We start from the raw sequence: 18679 nt of genomic DNA, 5'->3' as shown, positions 1-18679 counted from the left end.
TCCTCAATACCTGGTTAGTAACTAAATTGTAAAGTCTCAGAATTTGGTGGTTAAAATAAAATGAATGAATAGTATAAAGATTTACATGTAAATTATTGTGTAGGATGGAATTGAAAGGAATAAGGAATGAAAGGACAATAGAGTAATTGCAAGGAACAAATAATTAAAGAAAAGATAAGTATATATATAAGGATACACGTGGGTGGAAGGGGAGAAAACACCCAAGGCTTCCAGAGTTCTCTTCTTCTTCTTTCTTCCTTGTGCGTGTGAACCAAAGCAAAGGTAAGATTTTTTATTATTGAGTTTCTTGTTAAATTTAAGATTGGTTTTTGATTATTAGATGATAACTAAGCTTAAGGAAAGCTTAAGTTATCTTAATATCAAAGGATGATGGAGTTAGGAGAGATTTAAGATTTGATGTTCTTAAATGAAATCTTGGAATAGAGTTCATAACTAGAATTGAAAGTTAAATTTGACTTTTCATCAATCTAGTTAAGATATACGAAGTGTTAAAAGTGGAATTCAAACATGTTGAATTATTGATGTAATTCTTGAATTACATATGAAGGATAGAATTTGGAGGTTTAAGATGAAATAAATGAGTATAAATTGGTTTAAGGATGTGTACTATAGTTACGAATGAAAAAGGGGATTAAACATGAAGGATTTAATCCAAAATGAATGAATTTTTGGGTTCAAAAAGAGGATTCTGGGCAGAGTGCTTCGATGCATATTCATAGTGCATCGATGCATCAAGGCTAAAACCCAGAAATTGTTTGAAGGTGTATCGATGCACAAGTAGTGCATCGATGTACTCTTTTAAAATATAAACATCGAATGCAATTAGTGCATCGATGCATAAGGCATGCATCGATGCATTTTATTAATAATAAAACATCGAATGCATTTTATGCACCGATGCACAAGTAGTGCATCAATACATGCCTTCATTAAAAGAGGAAATTGGCATTTATCTTAATCTAAAGAGTGAACCATTAGAGTATATTAGTTATAATACTGATATAGATCCATGTGTGATTATGTATATACTAAAAGTAAGTTTATTCCGGAACGATCAAATGATTAAAATCGAATCAAAGCAAAGCTAAGGTGAGTGCATATTATATGTATAGTATAATGGAATAAGACTTGTGATAAGTCTAATTCCTATTTTGATTTTCATAGTACAATAGTTGTGAACATGCATACATGATAATTATTGTAATACATGCATAAGGCATGTATATGTTCATGTGATTGGATAAATGATGTATATATATGAATAGATTCAAATACACATGTGATATGATATTTGATATGAGAACATGACATGAAGTAAGTGACATGAACTACATGATCACAAGAGAATGACATGAGTACATGAACATATGAAATATAAGAATAATGCCCATAGTATACGATATGAGAGCTATAGGTGTAATTGGCATGCCAAGAGTCGAGGGTATAATAGTCCTTCGGGACGTAGTCCTTCGGGATGTAGTGGTCCTACGGGACATATATAACAGTCCTTAGGGACGAATACTGAACTAAGGTTCGGTGCCCCATGAGGGAATTGATATGAGCTGTGGTGATAGCATTAGTGCACAACCTCAATGTACTCACATACCTCTTTTCTCAATAATATACATGGGAAATTGAAATACAAAGTAAAGTGAAAGTGGTACAAGAAGGTAAGTTTCATACATGCATGATATGATTATATATGTTATTGTGTAATAGATACATACATATTGAAATGTCATAAAGGAAATGGTAAGAATGCATATTCAGGAAGATATTGTTGCATATTCATTTATTGCCTCACTAAGTTTATGACTTAGCGTGTAAGTGATTTACACAAGGTACCAAGAAATAAGAAGATTCAGAATAGAAGTGGCACGGACAACAACATTACTAAGAAATCAGATCAGAAGTAATTGAAAAAGTAGGTATTTTGTTGTGTATAGAGTGTTGGTATGTAATAAGTGGTTAATTACGAATGCTCTGATCGATTTTGTATTAAGTGGTCTCTTTTATGTAAATTAAAGTATTTTTTTTAATGAAAGTTTTAAATTTCTCTATTTATTCTTTAAGAATCAAAGTTTGAAAAGTCAATGTGACATCTCGGACTTGTATTCGGGTCGAATATAAGTTAGGGGTGTTACATTTAATGGTATCAGAGTTACGGTTTAGTCGATTCTCGACATAAACCGGAGTCTAGAGTGTCTGATAATGTATACATACATAAAATAATGGAAACTTCTGATCTGATGAAATAGTAAGTATGTTGTTTTGCTAATAGAACTATATGGTTGTATTTTTATAGATGTCCGGACGAAGTAGTTCTAGGAATGAAGCGGGAGATGATAGACCCGCTGAAAGCAGTAATTCACCTGCCCTGGCCAGGCAGAGTGAAGAACAGACATCCTCTGGAATGTCTGTAAATGATCAAGATATATTCTTTAGAACGTTAGACGCGGTATTGACGCGTTTCCAACCTCCTGTTACTTCAACTCCAAAAATGAATGTTGCAAAAGAGTTGAAGGGGTTAGGAGCTCTAGAGTTTAGAGGGGAAGCCGATGAAGGTCCTATTACTGCGGACCTTTGGCTTAATGACGTGAAGGTCATGCTTACGGGACTTCATTGTTCCGATGCTGAGAAGCTGGATGGAGTAATTTCCTTGTTGAGAGGACAAGCAAGGATCTGGTGGACCAATGTTACATTGAGGATGTCTAACGCCCAAGTAACTTGGTCATTGTTTTTAGAAGAATTCAAGCATAAGTACATCGGAGATCAATTTGTTCGTCAAATGAAGCAAGAGTTTATGAATCTGAAGTAATGGAATCACACTGTATATGAGTACGAGTGTGAATTCAATAAGTTGAGCCGCTTTGCTGCCGAGCTAGTTCCTACAGAGAATGATACTTGTGAGTGGTTTATAGATGGATTACATCCTCGGTTGAAGGAAATGTTAATTGTCTTGAATTTATCCTCGTTTTAAGAGGTAGTCAACTGTGCCAAGGTTCTGGAAAGAGCTCAGAACGAGAGGTTTGAAAATTCTAAAGCTCAGACAGTCAAAAGATCGTGTACTTCTTCGAGTTCTGCACCATAAAAAAGGGGCAGAGATACTGTTTTCGACCCTAAGTTAGATCAGAGTCAGTGGCATCCTCCGCTAGAGGATCAAATCAGATGAGAGGTAGACAAACTCAGTCAGTGGGATTTGGAGCTGGGAGATCTAATCAGAGTCAAGCCAGACAATGCCCACATTGTGGAAAGAATCATTCAGGGATATGCCGGATGATTTCTGGAGTCTACTTTAAATGTAGGGACGCTGGGCATTTTGTTCGGGATTATCCAATGTTAACCAGTGAATCTACACAGCCAGAGAGATCTATTTATGTAGGCCAGATAGGAAGAGGTAGAGGCAGAGGAAGAAGCCAATCGGAATCCTCTGCTCAACAGGAGATACACTCCACTGCTCGAGTGTACAACCTCAAGACCAATGAGGATTGTGATGACCCAGATATTATAACAGGTACATTTATATTGTTTGACAAAGGTGTTATTGTATTGATTGATATGGGGTCTACATATTCATACATTACAAGTAAGTTAGTGGGAGAATTGAACATTTCGTTGGAAACTACTAGCAATGAGGTGATAGTGACGAATCCGTTAGGACACAATGCTCAGGTAATATGGTGAGTCGAGGATGTCCCATACGAATTCAAGGAATTGAGTTTCCTACTAATCTGATGAAATTACCTTTCGACGAATTTGAAGTGATACTGGGAATGGATTGGTTATATCGTTATTACGCTAATGTCGATTGTAGATTGAAAAGAGTAACGCTGAGAAGTCCAGAAGGGGTAGATGTGGTGGTATTTAGTGAAGGATGGAATCCATTGACAAATGTAATTTCAGAATGTCGGCGAAGAAGTTATTGCTACAAGAATGTCAAGGGTTCATTGCTAATGTTCTGGATGTTAGAACCAATGAGAAAGGGATTGAAGGAATTCCTATAGTCAGAGAATTTCCCGATGTATTTCCTGCAGAGTTGCCAGGTTTACCTCCGGACAGAGAGCTATATTTCCAGATTGAGATAATATCGAGAACAGCGCCCATTGCAATGGCACCATACAGGATGGCTCCAAAAGAGTTACAAGAATTAAAGATTCAATTACAGGAGTTACTAGACAAAGGGGTATTAGACCAAGTGTATCACCTTGGGGAGCTCCAGTTTTATTTTTTAAAAGAAAGATGGATCAATGCTTCTTTGTATCGATTACAGACAGCTCAATAAAGTGACCATCAAGAACAAGTATCCACTTCCCCGAATTGATGATTTATTTGATCAATTAAAGGAAGCTTCAGTGTTCTCAAAGTTGATCTACATTCGGGTTATCATCAATTAAAGATTCAAGAGAACATTTCAAAAACGGCGTTTAGAACAAGATATGGTCACTATGAGTTTATCGTGATGCCGTTTGGAGTTACGAATGCACCAACTGCTTTTATGGATCTAATGAATAGGATATTTCAACCTTATTTGGATCAGTTTGTTGTGGTGTTTATTGATAAATTTTAATATATTCAAAGTCAGAAGAAGCATAATTCACACTTACAGATTATTTTACAGATTTTACAAGACAAGAAACTTTATTACAGATTTTACAAGAGTTCGAGTAGATCCCCAAAAGATTAAAACTATTCTGAGTAGGAAGTTCCAAAGAATGTATCAGAAGTGAGAAGTTTTCTGGGGTTAGCTGGTTATTATCGAAGGTTCGTTAAAAACTTTTCAATCATAGTATTACCCCTAACTAAACTGTTGTAAAAAGAAGTAATATTTGTTTGGACTCAAGAATGTCAAGAGAGTTTTGAAAAGTTAAAGAAGATTCTTACAGAAGCTCCAGTGTTAGTTCAACTCGAGTCTGGCAAGAACTTTATAGTGTATAATGATGCGTCTTAGAGTGGTTTGGAATGCGTATTAATGCAAGAAGGCAAGGTGGTAACATATGCTTCGAGACAACTAAAACCGCATGAGAAGAATTATCTAACACACAACCTAGAGATGGCGGTAATAGTGTTTGCTTTAAAGATCTGGCGTCACTACTTGTATGGTGAAAAGTGCTACTTGTATACGGATCACAAGAGCTTAAAATACTTGATGACTCAGAAAGAGTTGAATTTAAGACAAAGAAGATGGGTGGAATTTCTCAAGGATTATGATGTTGTGATTGATTTCCATCCCGGAAAGGCAAATGTGGTAGCTGATGCCTTGAGAAAAGACGTTTGCATCTTTGCGAGCTCTTGATGCTAGATTCGTTAAGAGAAGATAGTGCAATCTGTGCAGAACTGATTGTCAAGCATGGCTAGATCGAATTAAAGAATTACAAATTAAAGAATTGCAAACTAAAGATGGAAAGTGTTTAAAGAAGATACAACATATAAAGAATTGAGAGGGTATAGATTATGAGATTAAGTCTGATGAGAACTTGTATTATCGAGAAAGATTGATAATTCCGGATGATGATGAATTAAAGAATGATTTTTTAAATGAAGCGAAGATACAACATAAAAGAATTGAGAGGGTATAGATTATGAGATTAAGTCCTGATGAGAACTTGTATTATCGAGAAAGATTGATAATTCCGGATGATGATGAATTAAAGAATGATGATTTTTTAAATGAAGCTCATTGTAGTCCATTGACAATGCATCGGAGGAAGATACAACATATAAAGAATTGAGAGGGTATAGATTATGAGATTAAGTCTGATGAGAACTTGTATTATCGAGAAAGATTGATAATTCCGGATGATGATGAATTAAAGAATGATTTTTTAAATGAAGCTCATTGTAGTCCATTGACAATGCATTCGGGAGGGAACAAATGTATATGGATCTCAAGAGTCGATATTGGTGGCCGGGAATGAAGAAAGGCATTACGAAATTTATATCAGTGTTTGACTTGTCACAAGTCAAGTTGAGCATCAGGTTCCATCAGGATTGTTACAACCAATTTCAATTCCTCAATGGAAATGGGAAAACCTAACGATGAATTTTGTCACGGGGTTGCCTTTAACTCCGAATAAAAAGGATTCAATCTGGTGATCGTAGATAGATTGACTAAGTCAGCCCATTTTATTCCGGTACGAACTGATTTCTCCATGGATAAGTATACAGAACTGTATATTATAGATTATACGTTTGCATAGTGTACCTATTTCCATAGTTTCTGATTGAGATCCTAGATTCATATCACGGTTTTGGAAGTCATTACATGGAGCACTGAGAACTCGGTTGAACTTCAGTACAACGTTTCATCCTCAAACGATGGCCAATCCGAGCGAACTATTCAAATTCTGGAGGATATGCTAAGAGCTTGTGTCATTGAATTCAAAGGATCGTGGAAAGGTATTTACCACTTGCTGCGCACAACAATAGTTATCAGTCAAGCATAAAAATGGCTCCTATGAAGCTCTATACGGAAGAAGATGTCGTACGCCCTTGAACTGGTATGAACTTAAGGATCGAGAATTATTGGTCCTGAGTTGATTCAAAATACGGAAGAAAAAGTTCAAGTAATTCAGAATATCTGAAAACTACAGCTGATAGACAGAAATCGTATGATGATTTAAAAGGAAAGAGATTGAATTTCAAGTCGGAGATAAAGTGTTCTTGAAAGTGTCTCCGTGGAAGACAGTATTGAAGTTTGGACGGAAGGAAAGTTGAGTCCTCGATTCATTAGACCTTACGAGATTACTAAGAGAGTAGGACCATATCAACTAATTTTGCCACCTGAAATGGAAAAGATACACAATGTCTTTCATGTCTCAATGCTTAGGAAATATCGATCTGATCCATCCCACATTGACTATGAAGAAATTGAAGTTCAACCATATTTAAATTATGAGGAAGAACATGTTCAAATATTAGCTCACGAAGTCAAGCAACTAAGGAACAAGACTATTCCATTGGTTAAAGTCTTGTGGAGGATCACAAAGTAGAGGAAGCAACATGGGAACATGAAGACATGAGGATTAGTACCCCTACCTCTTTGCATAATGAAAATTCGAGGACGAATTTTCTTAAGGGGAGAGTTGTAACATCCTCAATACCGGGTTAGTGACTAAATTATAAAGTCTCAGAATTTGGTGGTTAAAATAAAATGAATGATAGTATAAAGATTTACATGTGAATTATTGTGTAGGATAGAATTGAAAGGAATAAGATATGGAAGGACAATAGAGTAATTGCAAGGAAAAAATAATTAAAGAAATGATAAGTATATATATAAGGATACACGGGGTGGAAGGGGAGAAAACACCCAAGGCTTCCAGAGTTCTCTTCTTCTTCTTCCTTGTGCGTGTGAACCAAAGCAAAGGTAAGATTTTTTATTATTGAGTTTCTTGTTAAATTTAAGATTGGTTTTTGATTATTAGATGATAACTAAGCTTAAGGAAATCTTAAGTTTATATTAACATCAAAGGATGATGGAGTTAGGAGAGAGATTTAAGATTTGATGTTCTTAAATGAAATCTTGGAATAGAGTTCATAACTAGAATTGAAAGTTAAATTTTACTTGTCATCAATCTAGTTAAGATATACTAGTGTAAAAGTGGAATTCAAACATGTTGAATTTTGATGTAATTCTTGAATTACATATGAAGGATAGGATTTGGAGGTTTAAGATGAAATAAATGAGTATAAATTGGTTTAAGGATGTGTACTAGAGTTAAGAATGAAAAAGGGATTAAACATGAAGGATTTAATCCAAAATGAATGAATTTTTGGGTTCAAAAGAGGATTCTGGGGCAGAGTGCATCGATGCATCAAGGTTAAAACCCAGAATTTTGAAGGTGTATCGATGCACAGTAGCATCGATGCACTCTTTTAAAATATAAACATCGAATGCAATAGTGCATCGATGCATAAGGCATGCATCGATGTATTCTTAATAATAAAACATCGAATACATTTTATGCACGATGCACAAGTAGTGCATCGATGCATACCTTCATTAAAAGAAAAAATTGGCATTTATCTTAATCTAAAGAGTGAACCATTATATATATTACTATAATACTGATATATATCCATGTGTGATTATGTAGATACTAAAGTAAGCTTATTCCATAACGATCAAAGGATTAAAATCGATAAAGCAAGCTAAGGTGAGTGATACTATATTTTTCATATACAATAGTTGTGAACAGCATACATGACAATTATTGTAATACATGCATAAGGCATATATATGTTCATGTGATTGGATAAATGATGTATATATATGAATAGATTCAAATACACATGTGATATGATATTTGATATGAGAACATGACATGAAGTAAGTGACATGAACTACATGATCACAAGAGAAATGACATGAGTACATGAACATATGAAATATAAGAATAATGCCCATAGTATACGATAAGAGAGCTATAGGTGTAATTGGCATGCCAAGAGTCGAGGGTATAATAGTCCTTCGGGACATAGTCCTTCGGGACATATTCCTTCGGGACATAGTCCTTCGGGATGTAGTGATCCTATGGGACATATACAACAGTCATTCGGGACGAATACTAAACTAAGGTTTGGTGCCCCATGAGGGAATTGATACGAGCTGTGGTGATAGCATTAGTGCACAACCTCAATGTACTCACATACCTCTTTTCTCAATAATATACGTGGGCAATTGAAATACAAAGTAAGTGAAAGGTACAAGAAGGTAAGTTTCATGCATGCATGATATGATTATATATGTTATTGTGTAATAGATACATACATATTGAAATGTCATGAAGGAAATGGTAAGAATGCATATTCAGGAAGATATTGTTGCATATTCATTTATTGCCTCACTAAGTCTATGACTTAGCGTGTAAGTGATTTACACGTAGGTACCAAGAAATAAGAAGATTCAGAATAGAAGTGGCACGGACAACAACATTACTAAGAAATCAGATCAGAAGTAATTGACAAAGTAGGTATTTTGTTATGTATAGAGTGTTGGTGTAATAAGTGGTTAATTACGAATGCTCTGATCGATTTCGTATTGAGTGGTCTCTTTTATGTCAATTAAAGTATTTTGTTTTAATGAAAGTTTTAAATTTCTCTAGTTTTCTTTAAGAATCAAAGTTTGAAAACTCAATGTGACATCTCGGACTTGTATTCGGGTCGAATATGAGTTAGGGGTGTTACATTGACAACCCCAACATGTGAGCAAGGGACATGTTCCCAGTCACTTGACCGCCCCCAACAGTGGCAGAGCCAGACAAGAGGTGATTTCGGCACCAAATCAGATTAACGTGCACCAAAATGAGAAATCAACAAGAAAATCAGAAAAGTGAGTGATGCTTTTGGTTGAGGTTTTGACGTTTGTAACTCTTGATGTAATTGGGTATATAAACCCACAAAAAAATAAAGGAGGTCTTTGGAAATCAAGAAATCGAAATACAAATCAAAGTTTTTTTAAGGTAGTAATCGCTTCGTTTTTACCTTGCATGCTTCTTTCTGAAATAAAAAAGGGAGAGAGACTACATGATGTCAGAGATTTATGGTAGAGTCCTCACCATATATAGTGAAGGAAGTGAGAGGGTAAATCCCCTTAATCATTTGCTTCGAGTTTTGTTTGGGGGATTTTAGCCTCTGTTAGGGGAAGTTTTAGGTTAGAAAGGTCAAAGGGTTTTTAGGGAGTTTTAGGTCACTTTGTAGTATTTCAAGCTCCGATTTAGGTTTAGATTAGAAGATCTGAGGGTTTTGGTAGTTTTAGGGGATAGTGATCGATCGAGGTTAGAGGGACACCGTAGACGGTAGTCGATTTTTAGGTTTATAAGGTTAAAAGGATCGAGAGAGAGGGTTGAGCTTCTTTTTTTGGATAATTCAATCATATATTACCCAAAGAGCAAGAAATGCTACAAAAACAGTGTTCAAATTACATATTACAAGGAATAGTAATTACAAAATTTACAGTAATCAAATAATACCCCAATTATGCAAAGAGTGATATTAGTAGGATCTAATCTATTAATGTTTCTTCCCCTTAATTGAAATCAACCATTTTCTTTATGGCATGAATCAAATCTTCAATGGTTCTTGAACGTTCTTGAAAAATCCTTTTGTTTCGTTCCTCCCAGAGAGAGTAGATAAGGGCATTGTAAGCAATCTTTAGAATGTATGTGAGAAGGGATTTACCCTTCCATTTAGCAGCAGCCCAAGCAAGGAGATCATTCCATGATAAAAGATTGTTTTGCAAACCATTTAGAGAGAAGACAGCAGGCCATAATGAACTAGCAGTAGGACAATCGAAGAAGAGATGATTCCTAGTTTCCATAGCAGCACCACAGAAAACACAATGACAATCATTAAGGAGACCCATGCGTTGTAACCTTTCTTTTGTTGGAAGCCTATCGAGGAAAACCATCAAGTAATTAAATTTTGTTTGGGGGCGTGAAGAGGGAACCATAGTAGCTTATGCCATTGGACTTTGGGGGACTTAACCCTGATAACATTCCAGATTTCTTTAACTTTTGTCATAGAATGCAGCATAATAGAAATATCTTCTGGTCTCATTTTCAATATTTGCCTTAAGTTCCAGCTCATGGAAGACTTTATCTCAATATTCCAGAAATCATAGACATTAAAGATGTAGTTTCTAAGCCATTCCACCCATAAAGAACCGTTACCTGCTAAAATTTGTTTAATGAGAAGCATCAGACATGCCTTATTCTATGATCTTAAGTCTTTAAGGCCAAGTCCCCCTTCAGATTTTGGGAGACAATTTCTGCCAATTCACCCTTGCACCAGTGGCAGATTTGTCAGTCCCCTTCCAGAAGAACCTTGAACAGAGCTGCTCGATCTTTTTAATAACAGATGAAGGAAGAATTAATTGCCTGCACTAATAATTTGCAATGCTATATAACACTGCTCGAATTAATTCCAATCTGCCAGCATAACTGAGTGATTTACCAGACCAGAAATGTAATCTAGCTTTAATATTATCAATGAGAGAAGAGCAATCTTTTTCAGATATCTTCCTGATGACTAAGGGGATACCTAAATAACGATGGAGACTGCTAAGCTTAAAGCCAGTAATCTGTTTAATTTTCTCAAAATCAACAGAGGGGATACCAACAGCAAACAGATAACATTTAGAAGCATTAAGGCTTAACCCAGACATCTCATAAAAAAGATCAAGGACAGTAGTAACACCAAAAACAGAATCCACATACCCTTTACAAAATATTAAAAGGTCATCGACAAAATAGAGGTGAGTAAGAGCAATTCTTTTGCATTTTGGATGGTATCCAAAAGCACCTTTAGTTGCTGCCATGTTGAGGAGTCTTGAAAGAATATTCATTGAGAGAACAAAAAGAAAAGGAGAGAGGGGATCTCCTTGCCTAACTCCTCTTGCACCTTTGAAATGAACAATTAAGGTCCCATTAAAAAAGATAGTAGGTAGCAGTACAAAGACAGATTTCAATCCAGTTAATGAAGACATGAGGAAGACCTAGAGCTTTTAGAATAGCAATGATAAAATCCCAATTTAGAGAGTCGAATGCTTTGTGAATATCAATTTTCAAAGTGCATCTAGGAGAGATATTATTCCTGTTGTAGCCTTTGACAAGTTCCTGAGGCAAAAGGGTATTGTCAACAATATTTCTGCCTTTGATAAAAGCAGTTTGGTTGAGAGTGATGAAGTCAGGAAGAAATTTGGAAAGTCTGCTGACCAATATCTTATAGATTGCTTTGTAAACCACAGAGCAGCATGAAATGGGTCTGAAGTCTTTGACTTTACTTGAATTTGGAATTTTTGGAACCAATGCAATGGCAGTGTCATTAAAAGCAGGAAGCAAAAAAGAATCCTTGAAGAAATGTTTTATGGCAGCAGTAGTGTCTTCAGCAATGATAACCGATGACTTTTTGAAGAAAATAGGAGAGTACCCATCTGGGCCAGGGGCTTTGACATTCCCTTGGGTAAATAAAGCTTCTTTTATTTCCTCATTTGAGACATTTTTTATAAGATCAACAGTAGATTCAGAAGGCAAGGATAACTGAAGAAGATGATGACTGAAGAAGGTCCTTTAAGAGATGAGGATCAAGGGGTTTAACATTTAGGTCAGGGGAACCTAACAGATTAGAGAAGAAGTTTATAACTTCAGAGGACATACCATCAAAAGTTTCTAATATATTCCCTTGATCATCAACCAGAATTATGATAGTGTCTCTTTTCTTTTTAAAAGCAACAACAGAGTAAAAAACATAGTGCATTTATCATCCTCCTTAAGCCATTGAACCTTGGCTTTTTGTTTTAAGAACATATTTTCTGCATCTTCAAGAGTTTTTAATTCTTTTTGTAATTTAAGCTCATCTTCAAAAACAACCTCCCCTTTAAGAGTTTTAATTTGCTGAAGTTCTAGTTCTGATTATTTCTTTTTTACTCAGTCTGACAAGTCACTGTAGAAAGTATGGTTAAGCTCCTTAAAATGAGGCTTTAGTCTCTTCAGCTTAGTGAAAGGATTTGAATAGGGTTGCCAAATGAAGGAATTTGCCAAGAGTTATTGACAACATTCAAAAAATTTGGGTCTTGGGTCCAGAAATTGAAGAATTTAAAGGGTTCTAGCCGATTAGCTTGGGTCTCTTTGTAAAGCCATAAAATAGCAAGACAGTGATCTGATGTGCCAAGTGGAAGAAACTCTACATGAGAAGAAGGGAAGGAATTCATCCCATTATGATTGACAAGAACTCTATCAAGTTTCTTAGCAAGGAAGGAGCTTTGTTGTTTGTTACTCCAAGTAAAAGAAAGGCCAAAATAAGGGTGATCAATGAGGTCATCAGTTACAGTCTCTTTGAAGTCTCTCATAGCAGAAGAATTATTTTTCTTTATTATTATTTGTATTGCGATTTTAAATTTACTCTTACATGTTTTTTTGTTCTTATTTATTTATTTATTTAATTCTAATTGTTTTCTTCTATTTCATTTTTATAATTCTATTTTAGTTTATAATTAGAACTTAGATTTATATTCAAATCCTTAGATTTATATTTATTTTATATTTGGAGGGCCACATTGAGTTCTTTTTTCGAGTTGGAGGGCCACATTGAACAAAAAACGATAGGACCACATTGGTTTTTTTTTTTTAAGTTGGAGGGCCTTGGATGCCTTTTGCCTATTAGTTTCTTATTAATATTATTTTGGTAAAAAACATAATAGGACCTTGTACTTTTTAAAAAAAAGCAATATGGTTCTCGTATTATTTTTTCTCTCGATATGCCCCTTCAACCCAATGTGACCATTTAACCAATGTTTTCGTCGTTTGACTGTTACGGTTGTAGACATCCATTTTCTTAAAAGATAGAACTAGCAAGAGTTTCTCTCCTATGCGGACTATTCCACCACCATATCTTTTAAAGAAACAACTACACCAACAAACGTGCAACAACTAGCAAGTAGTCTAGTTGCATTAGGATTCTATTGTTAATAGGATTATAAAAATAGTTAGTTTTTTTTCACTATAAATACATGTAATCCTCCCCATTTGTAGGACACGATTTACATACAAAATACAGAGGAAAGCACGAAAAATACAAAAGCAAAGCTATTGTAAACGATTCGAAAAGGAAATAAAATGTAACATCTTTTTTACTTTTGATTCGGTCTCTTACATTTACGTTTTAATTATTATTGTTTTATTTATTTAACTTTATTTATACGCACATTTCCCTTGTTACTCATTTTATTTATTTTGTTATTTTTCTTTTCTTTTTTTTCATGTAATATATTTTACATTTTATGCATTTTCTTTTTTACTTTAGTATATATTTTATTTTTTTTAGATTATATATATATATATTTTTTTTATTATCAGTTTTATTAATTTATATATATATATATATATATATATATATTTACTATTTTTTATTTTTTTATTTATTATATATATATATATTATTTTTACTTTTTTATTATTATTTTATTTATTTGTTTTATTTATATATTTTTTCTTTTTCTTTATTTTTTTATTTTTTTATATTTATTTTACTTACTATTTTATATTTGCTTTCTTTATCTTATCTTTTATTTAATTTGTTTTTTCTTCATTTTAATTTTATTTATTTATTTCTTACATTTTTTATATAACATGATTTTTTGACTTTCTTAAGGCCACACCTTTAAAACTATCTAAGGTAAGTAATTGTGATCGTATTTTTACCTTTTAATTTTAAATTACAATTTTCTTAATTTAAGACAACCGGCAAATTAATTGGTATCGAAGGGCGGTTCAAGGGTGCTAATCCTTTCTTGACCGTAACCGACTTCCGAACCCGACACATTTCTGGTAAAAACGCAGATCAGGTAAGATGGTGTCCGACCCACCTAAATTCGTTTTAAAGTGGTCGGTGGCGACTCTCAACCCAATTATTTCAAGTCGAAGCCCAATTCGGGGCCCAACCGAAAGACGGTTACGACAATGGTCCTGACGTGACAGTTCACGATATTGATGTGATGGTTCACGACACTAACGTGGCAGTCCATTTGTCATGTTTAAGTTACCAATTTAGTTCATCTACCATGTAGTTCATCACGTTATCAACCACCGTGAACCATCACGTCAATACCGTGGACCGCCACATCAACTCCGTAACGATCAAACGACGAAAAACATTGCTCAAATGGTCACATTGAATTTATTTTCTGAGTGAGAGAGTCACATTGAAAGAGAAAAAATAATACGATAGCCACATTAATTTTTTAAAAAAATACGTAAACCTCTAATTCCTTTTTGCCTATTATTTTTCACACTAAAATTTATTTTTTTTAAAGACCCTAAGTTTTATAATTTCTCGAAAAATATCAAATCCTTAATCCATGAATTCATAAATCCCAAAATCCCTTAAACAACCCAAGATCAAGCAGCGAGCGAAGATTCTGACCGCTCGATTTTGGTTTGTGCAGCAGTATAACCTTATCGACGATAACACACAAGCAATAGTTGAGTGGAAAAAGTAAACTTACGCGACGGGGTTAGCGACCAGGTTTGTAAGTACTCTATATTGAGCAATGACGGGCGACGACAATAGAAGAAATGACTTGTGGTGATTGATTTAAGGGTAGTATATGAGATTTAAATATTTGTGTTTAAGGATTTAGGGAACCTTGAATAATTTAAGGATTTTATGAGGTTTTATGAAAATTAATGATTTTATTTTTTAAAAATAAAATTATAAAAAAATGTTACATGTCAAACACTGATTGGATGACAAATTTTTTAACTATTATAGACTTTAAATAATAGCATAATAGATGTTAGACATCTAATTTAATCATAAAACTTTAAGTACCTAAAACAAAAAAGATATAATATACACAATTATCTTTTAACTAGACTATAAATATTAGCCATATAATTAATAATTTTATTCAACCTTCTTCATTTGCCTTTCATATCAAATAAAGTTTTTAAGTTGACTCGGCTCAAAACATATTTAAATATGTATATGGCTTTAGTTCATACCAACAAACATTATTTAAAAAAAAAACTGAAATCTTAGTGTAATTGGCAAAAGCTTGGAAGGGTCACATTACTGTTGATTGAATTAACATGAGGAATAGGATTGAGGTCAACTAATGTAAAGAAAGGGTGTTGCAGAAATGGGTCCAACAGAACATTTGAAGATACGATGGTGAAAGCCAACAGCCCCAATGGCACCACTGTTTACACCCCAATGTGGGATTTGATAGCAAAGTTTTGGTTAGTGAGTGAGCTTCAGTGGACAAACCATGTCTGGTTGTAATCCTCTCTCAAAATCATAATAATAAATCTCTTAATCATTCGCATTTTTCTATTGTCATCTATTTTCACAAATTAAATCTCACTTTCAAATAAAAATATAAGCTTCGTTTAATTATGTTGGTCCCATCTAATAATTTAACATTATTTAGTTATATTTTTTTTAAATATAATATTATTATTTGTTTAAAATATGTCATTTATAAATATTTATTTTCGTTGATGATAATATTTGAATTGTGATGGTTATAAGACGATTCATTTAATTTAGATGAAGTATGGTTATAGCATTATAGATAATTCATATCATCTTATTAAAATATATCTAATAGAAAAAGATAACATAAAGTTGAAGATTCGGTTCGACTCTTTCCATCTTGACTGTGAATATTTATAGTGGGTTTGTCGATGTCAAACTTAGGATCCAACTCGAGATTTCTAAAAAAATTACATTCTCTTTAATTATTGAAATCATCAAATAAATTAATTTTGTATTCATCTAAATTTTGATGATCAGTATAATATTTTAGTTTCCTTTTCATGCATCGTTAAAAAAAAGCAAATTCAAACCCTTACCATTCCCACTCTATAAAAGCCCTTAGTCCAACAACCAACGAGAAAAATCAACTATCCGAAACGCACAATTAGCCCAGCCATTCCCAAACTATGTCCGTTTCCATATCCACTCGAGATCTTCAAGGTTTGCTTGGAGAATTCTACCCTAGAAGGTTGCTGCTTCCCACGCCACCGTTTCAAACACCATCGGCGGCAGCTCCACCGCACCCAGAAACTCAACGCAATTCTTCGGATCCATACACCAGTAACAACAGCTTCCATGCCAACTTTGCTATGGTTCTATCAGTCCTCTCGTGTGCCCTTATTTGCTCACTAGGACTCAATTCCATCATCAGGTGTGCACTAAGGTGCGCCCGTTTAGTAGCTTCGGAATCCACCGCCTCCACCGCCTCGGGTCGGTTACCAAACAGAGGGGTCAAGCGCAAGGCCTTGAAGACTTTTCCGACGGTGAACTACTCCGCCGATTTGAATCTCCCCGGTTTGGACTCGGAGTGCGTCATATGTCTGTCGGATTTCACGACAGGTGACCGCGTGCGGCTTCTACCCAAGTGCAACCACGGGTTCCACGTTAAGTGCATTGATAAGTGGCTAAGCTCCCATTCGTCTTGCCCCAAATGCAGGCACTGCCTCGTCGAGACGTGCCAGAAGATCGTTGGGTGTAGCCAGGCAAGCTCGTCGCAGCCGCCGACGGTGCAAGAAACCGTGTGAGCATACCGCCGGTAGATCGTGAAGGTTTGATGCATAGTTATAGGTGAATTAGCTTATTCGATTTTTGTTTTTTACTGTATCATATGCAAGCCAGAGTAGTATTTACAAACAAGTGTAAATTGATGTATTGTTTGAAATTTGTTCATTACGAAAAGCTGTTGATAACTTAAAACAGAACAGATGCAAATTGAACTCTACTCTGTTTATTATTTCATTAAAAACAGTAACCATCATCACTCGTAGTCATCCGGAAACGAAACAGGATTTTATGCTGCGACTAGGGAATAATTTTTTTTAAAAATTTTAAAGATAAAACCAACAAGGCTATAAAAAAACGTGAGAAAATAAATTATTATTAGATAACAAATTAGAGCATAACCCTACCCACCTCTTGTTTTATTGCCCTCTTGATTCCATGGTTTCATCCCGATTAATTCGGATCGACTCGTATTGTACACCTGATTTTGGTGGACGAGTCTCCCAACGGGGATTTTCTATATACACAATGAGTCAATGACTCAAATCTGAAACATTATTTAAGCGATATCAAGTTGTTTATCACTTGAACCGTTGAGTTATTTCAAACATCAAGAGGATGAATAGTTTTGCAATTGTGAGATAGAATGAATGATGAAAACGCAATATGCTGAAGCAACGATATAGAGCACAAAAATGAAATGGGAGCTGAAGGTGAATCCACTAACATGTACATATGGTTTCAAATCAGGGGAAAGAATTGTACCAAAAGGTGGATTTTGTTTCATAGTTCTAATCGCATGAACCATTTCATAATTCATAGTGGAAGCCAACTAATAATTAACCTCACTACCCTGCCCGACCGCCGTTTTCCGATTGGCGAAGGGAAACAAAGCATGAGACTGAAAAGAGGAAACCACCATAATCATTTAGATATGCTCCAAATTATGACAAATTTTAAACGCAGTGTTAGGATTTTTTAGGGTAAAGCTTACAAATGCTTCCCACTATATTGTTTTGTTGAGTCTCTGATTGTTAAAAATTATAAAATGTTTTTGATTATAAGATATTATTTATTGAGTTCTCCGACTATTAAAAATTGCAAAATTGTCACTTAATTATTCGTATATTTCAAAACCATCATTTTTTGTTAAAAATTGACGTCCTCCTGAGTTGGACGTTAACATACTGATTGGAATATGATAATCATATTTTAATGATGTCTATTGGCATCGTCGTTGCTTTCAAGCACTGACTCGTCAACATAATGTTTCAAGTACTAGCTCGACCACATAATGTAAACAAAGATTTGATACATAAAATACAACTAAAATAATTCTATGATTATATTTTATCATATCTCAGCTAACAAGTTAACATCCATATCGAACTATCATCAATTTTTCAACAAAAAAGATCGAGTTTCAAACATATAAATAATATGAAGATCATTTTATAATTTTTAATAATTATAAAACTTAATAAAATAACATCCTATAACCAACATTAACTTTAGAGTAGTTAAAATAAAGAATTTTTAACCAAAAAAAAATTGTGCACAACCAGACATTAACATGGCACCATAATTTGTCGGACAATGATTAGAAGGGTACATTGCATTT

At 34.4% G+C, this 18679-nt stretch overlaps 1 protein-coding gene and 1 pseudogene across 1 annotated transcript; one reads left to right on the top strand and one right to left on the bottom strand.

Moving 5' to 3' along the window:
• Window positions 1-10048: 10048 nt before the first annotated feature.
• On the bottom strand, window positions 10049-10384 carry LOC120196280. Its single transcript, XM_039198121.1, has one exon. It carries the CDS (start codon window positions 10382-10384, stop codon window positions 10049-10051), a length of 336 nt encoding a protein of 111 aa, XP_039054052.1.
• Window positions 10385-16434: 6050 nt separating this feature from the next.
• On the top strand, window positions 16435-17268 carry LOC120196103 (annotated as a pseudogene).
• Window positions 17269-18679: the final 1411 nt, after the last annotated feature.

The sequence above is a fragment of the Hibiscus syriacus genome, unplaced genomic scaffold (genome assembly GCF_006381635.1).
Source record: "Hibiscus syriacus cultivar Baekdansim isolate YM2019G1 unplaced genomic scaffold, ASM638163v2 tig00004630_pilon, whole genome shotgun sequence".
Classification (NCBI taxonomy): Eukaryota; Viridiplantae; Streptophyta; class Magnoliopsida; order Malvales; family Malvaceae; genus Hibiscus; species Hibiscus syriacus.
The sequence above is the reverse complement of the archived record's forward strand: the minus strand, read 5'-3'. Positions and strand labels throughout refer to the sequence as shown.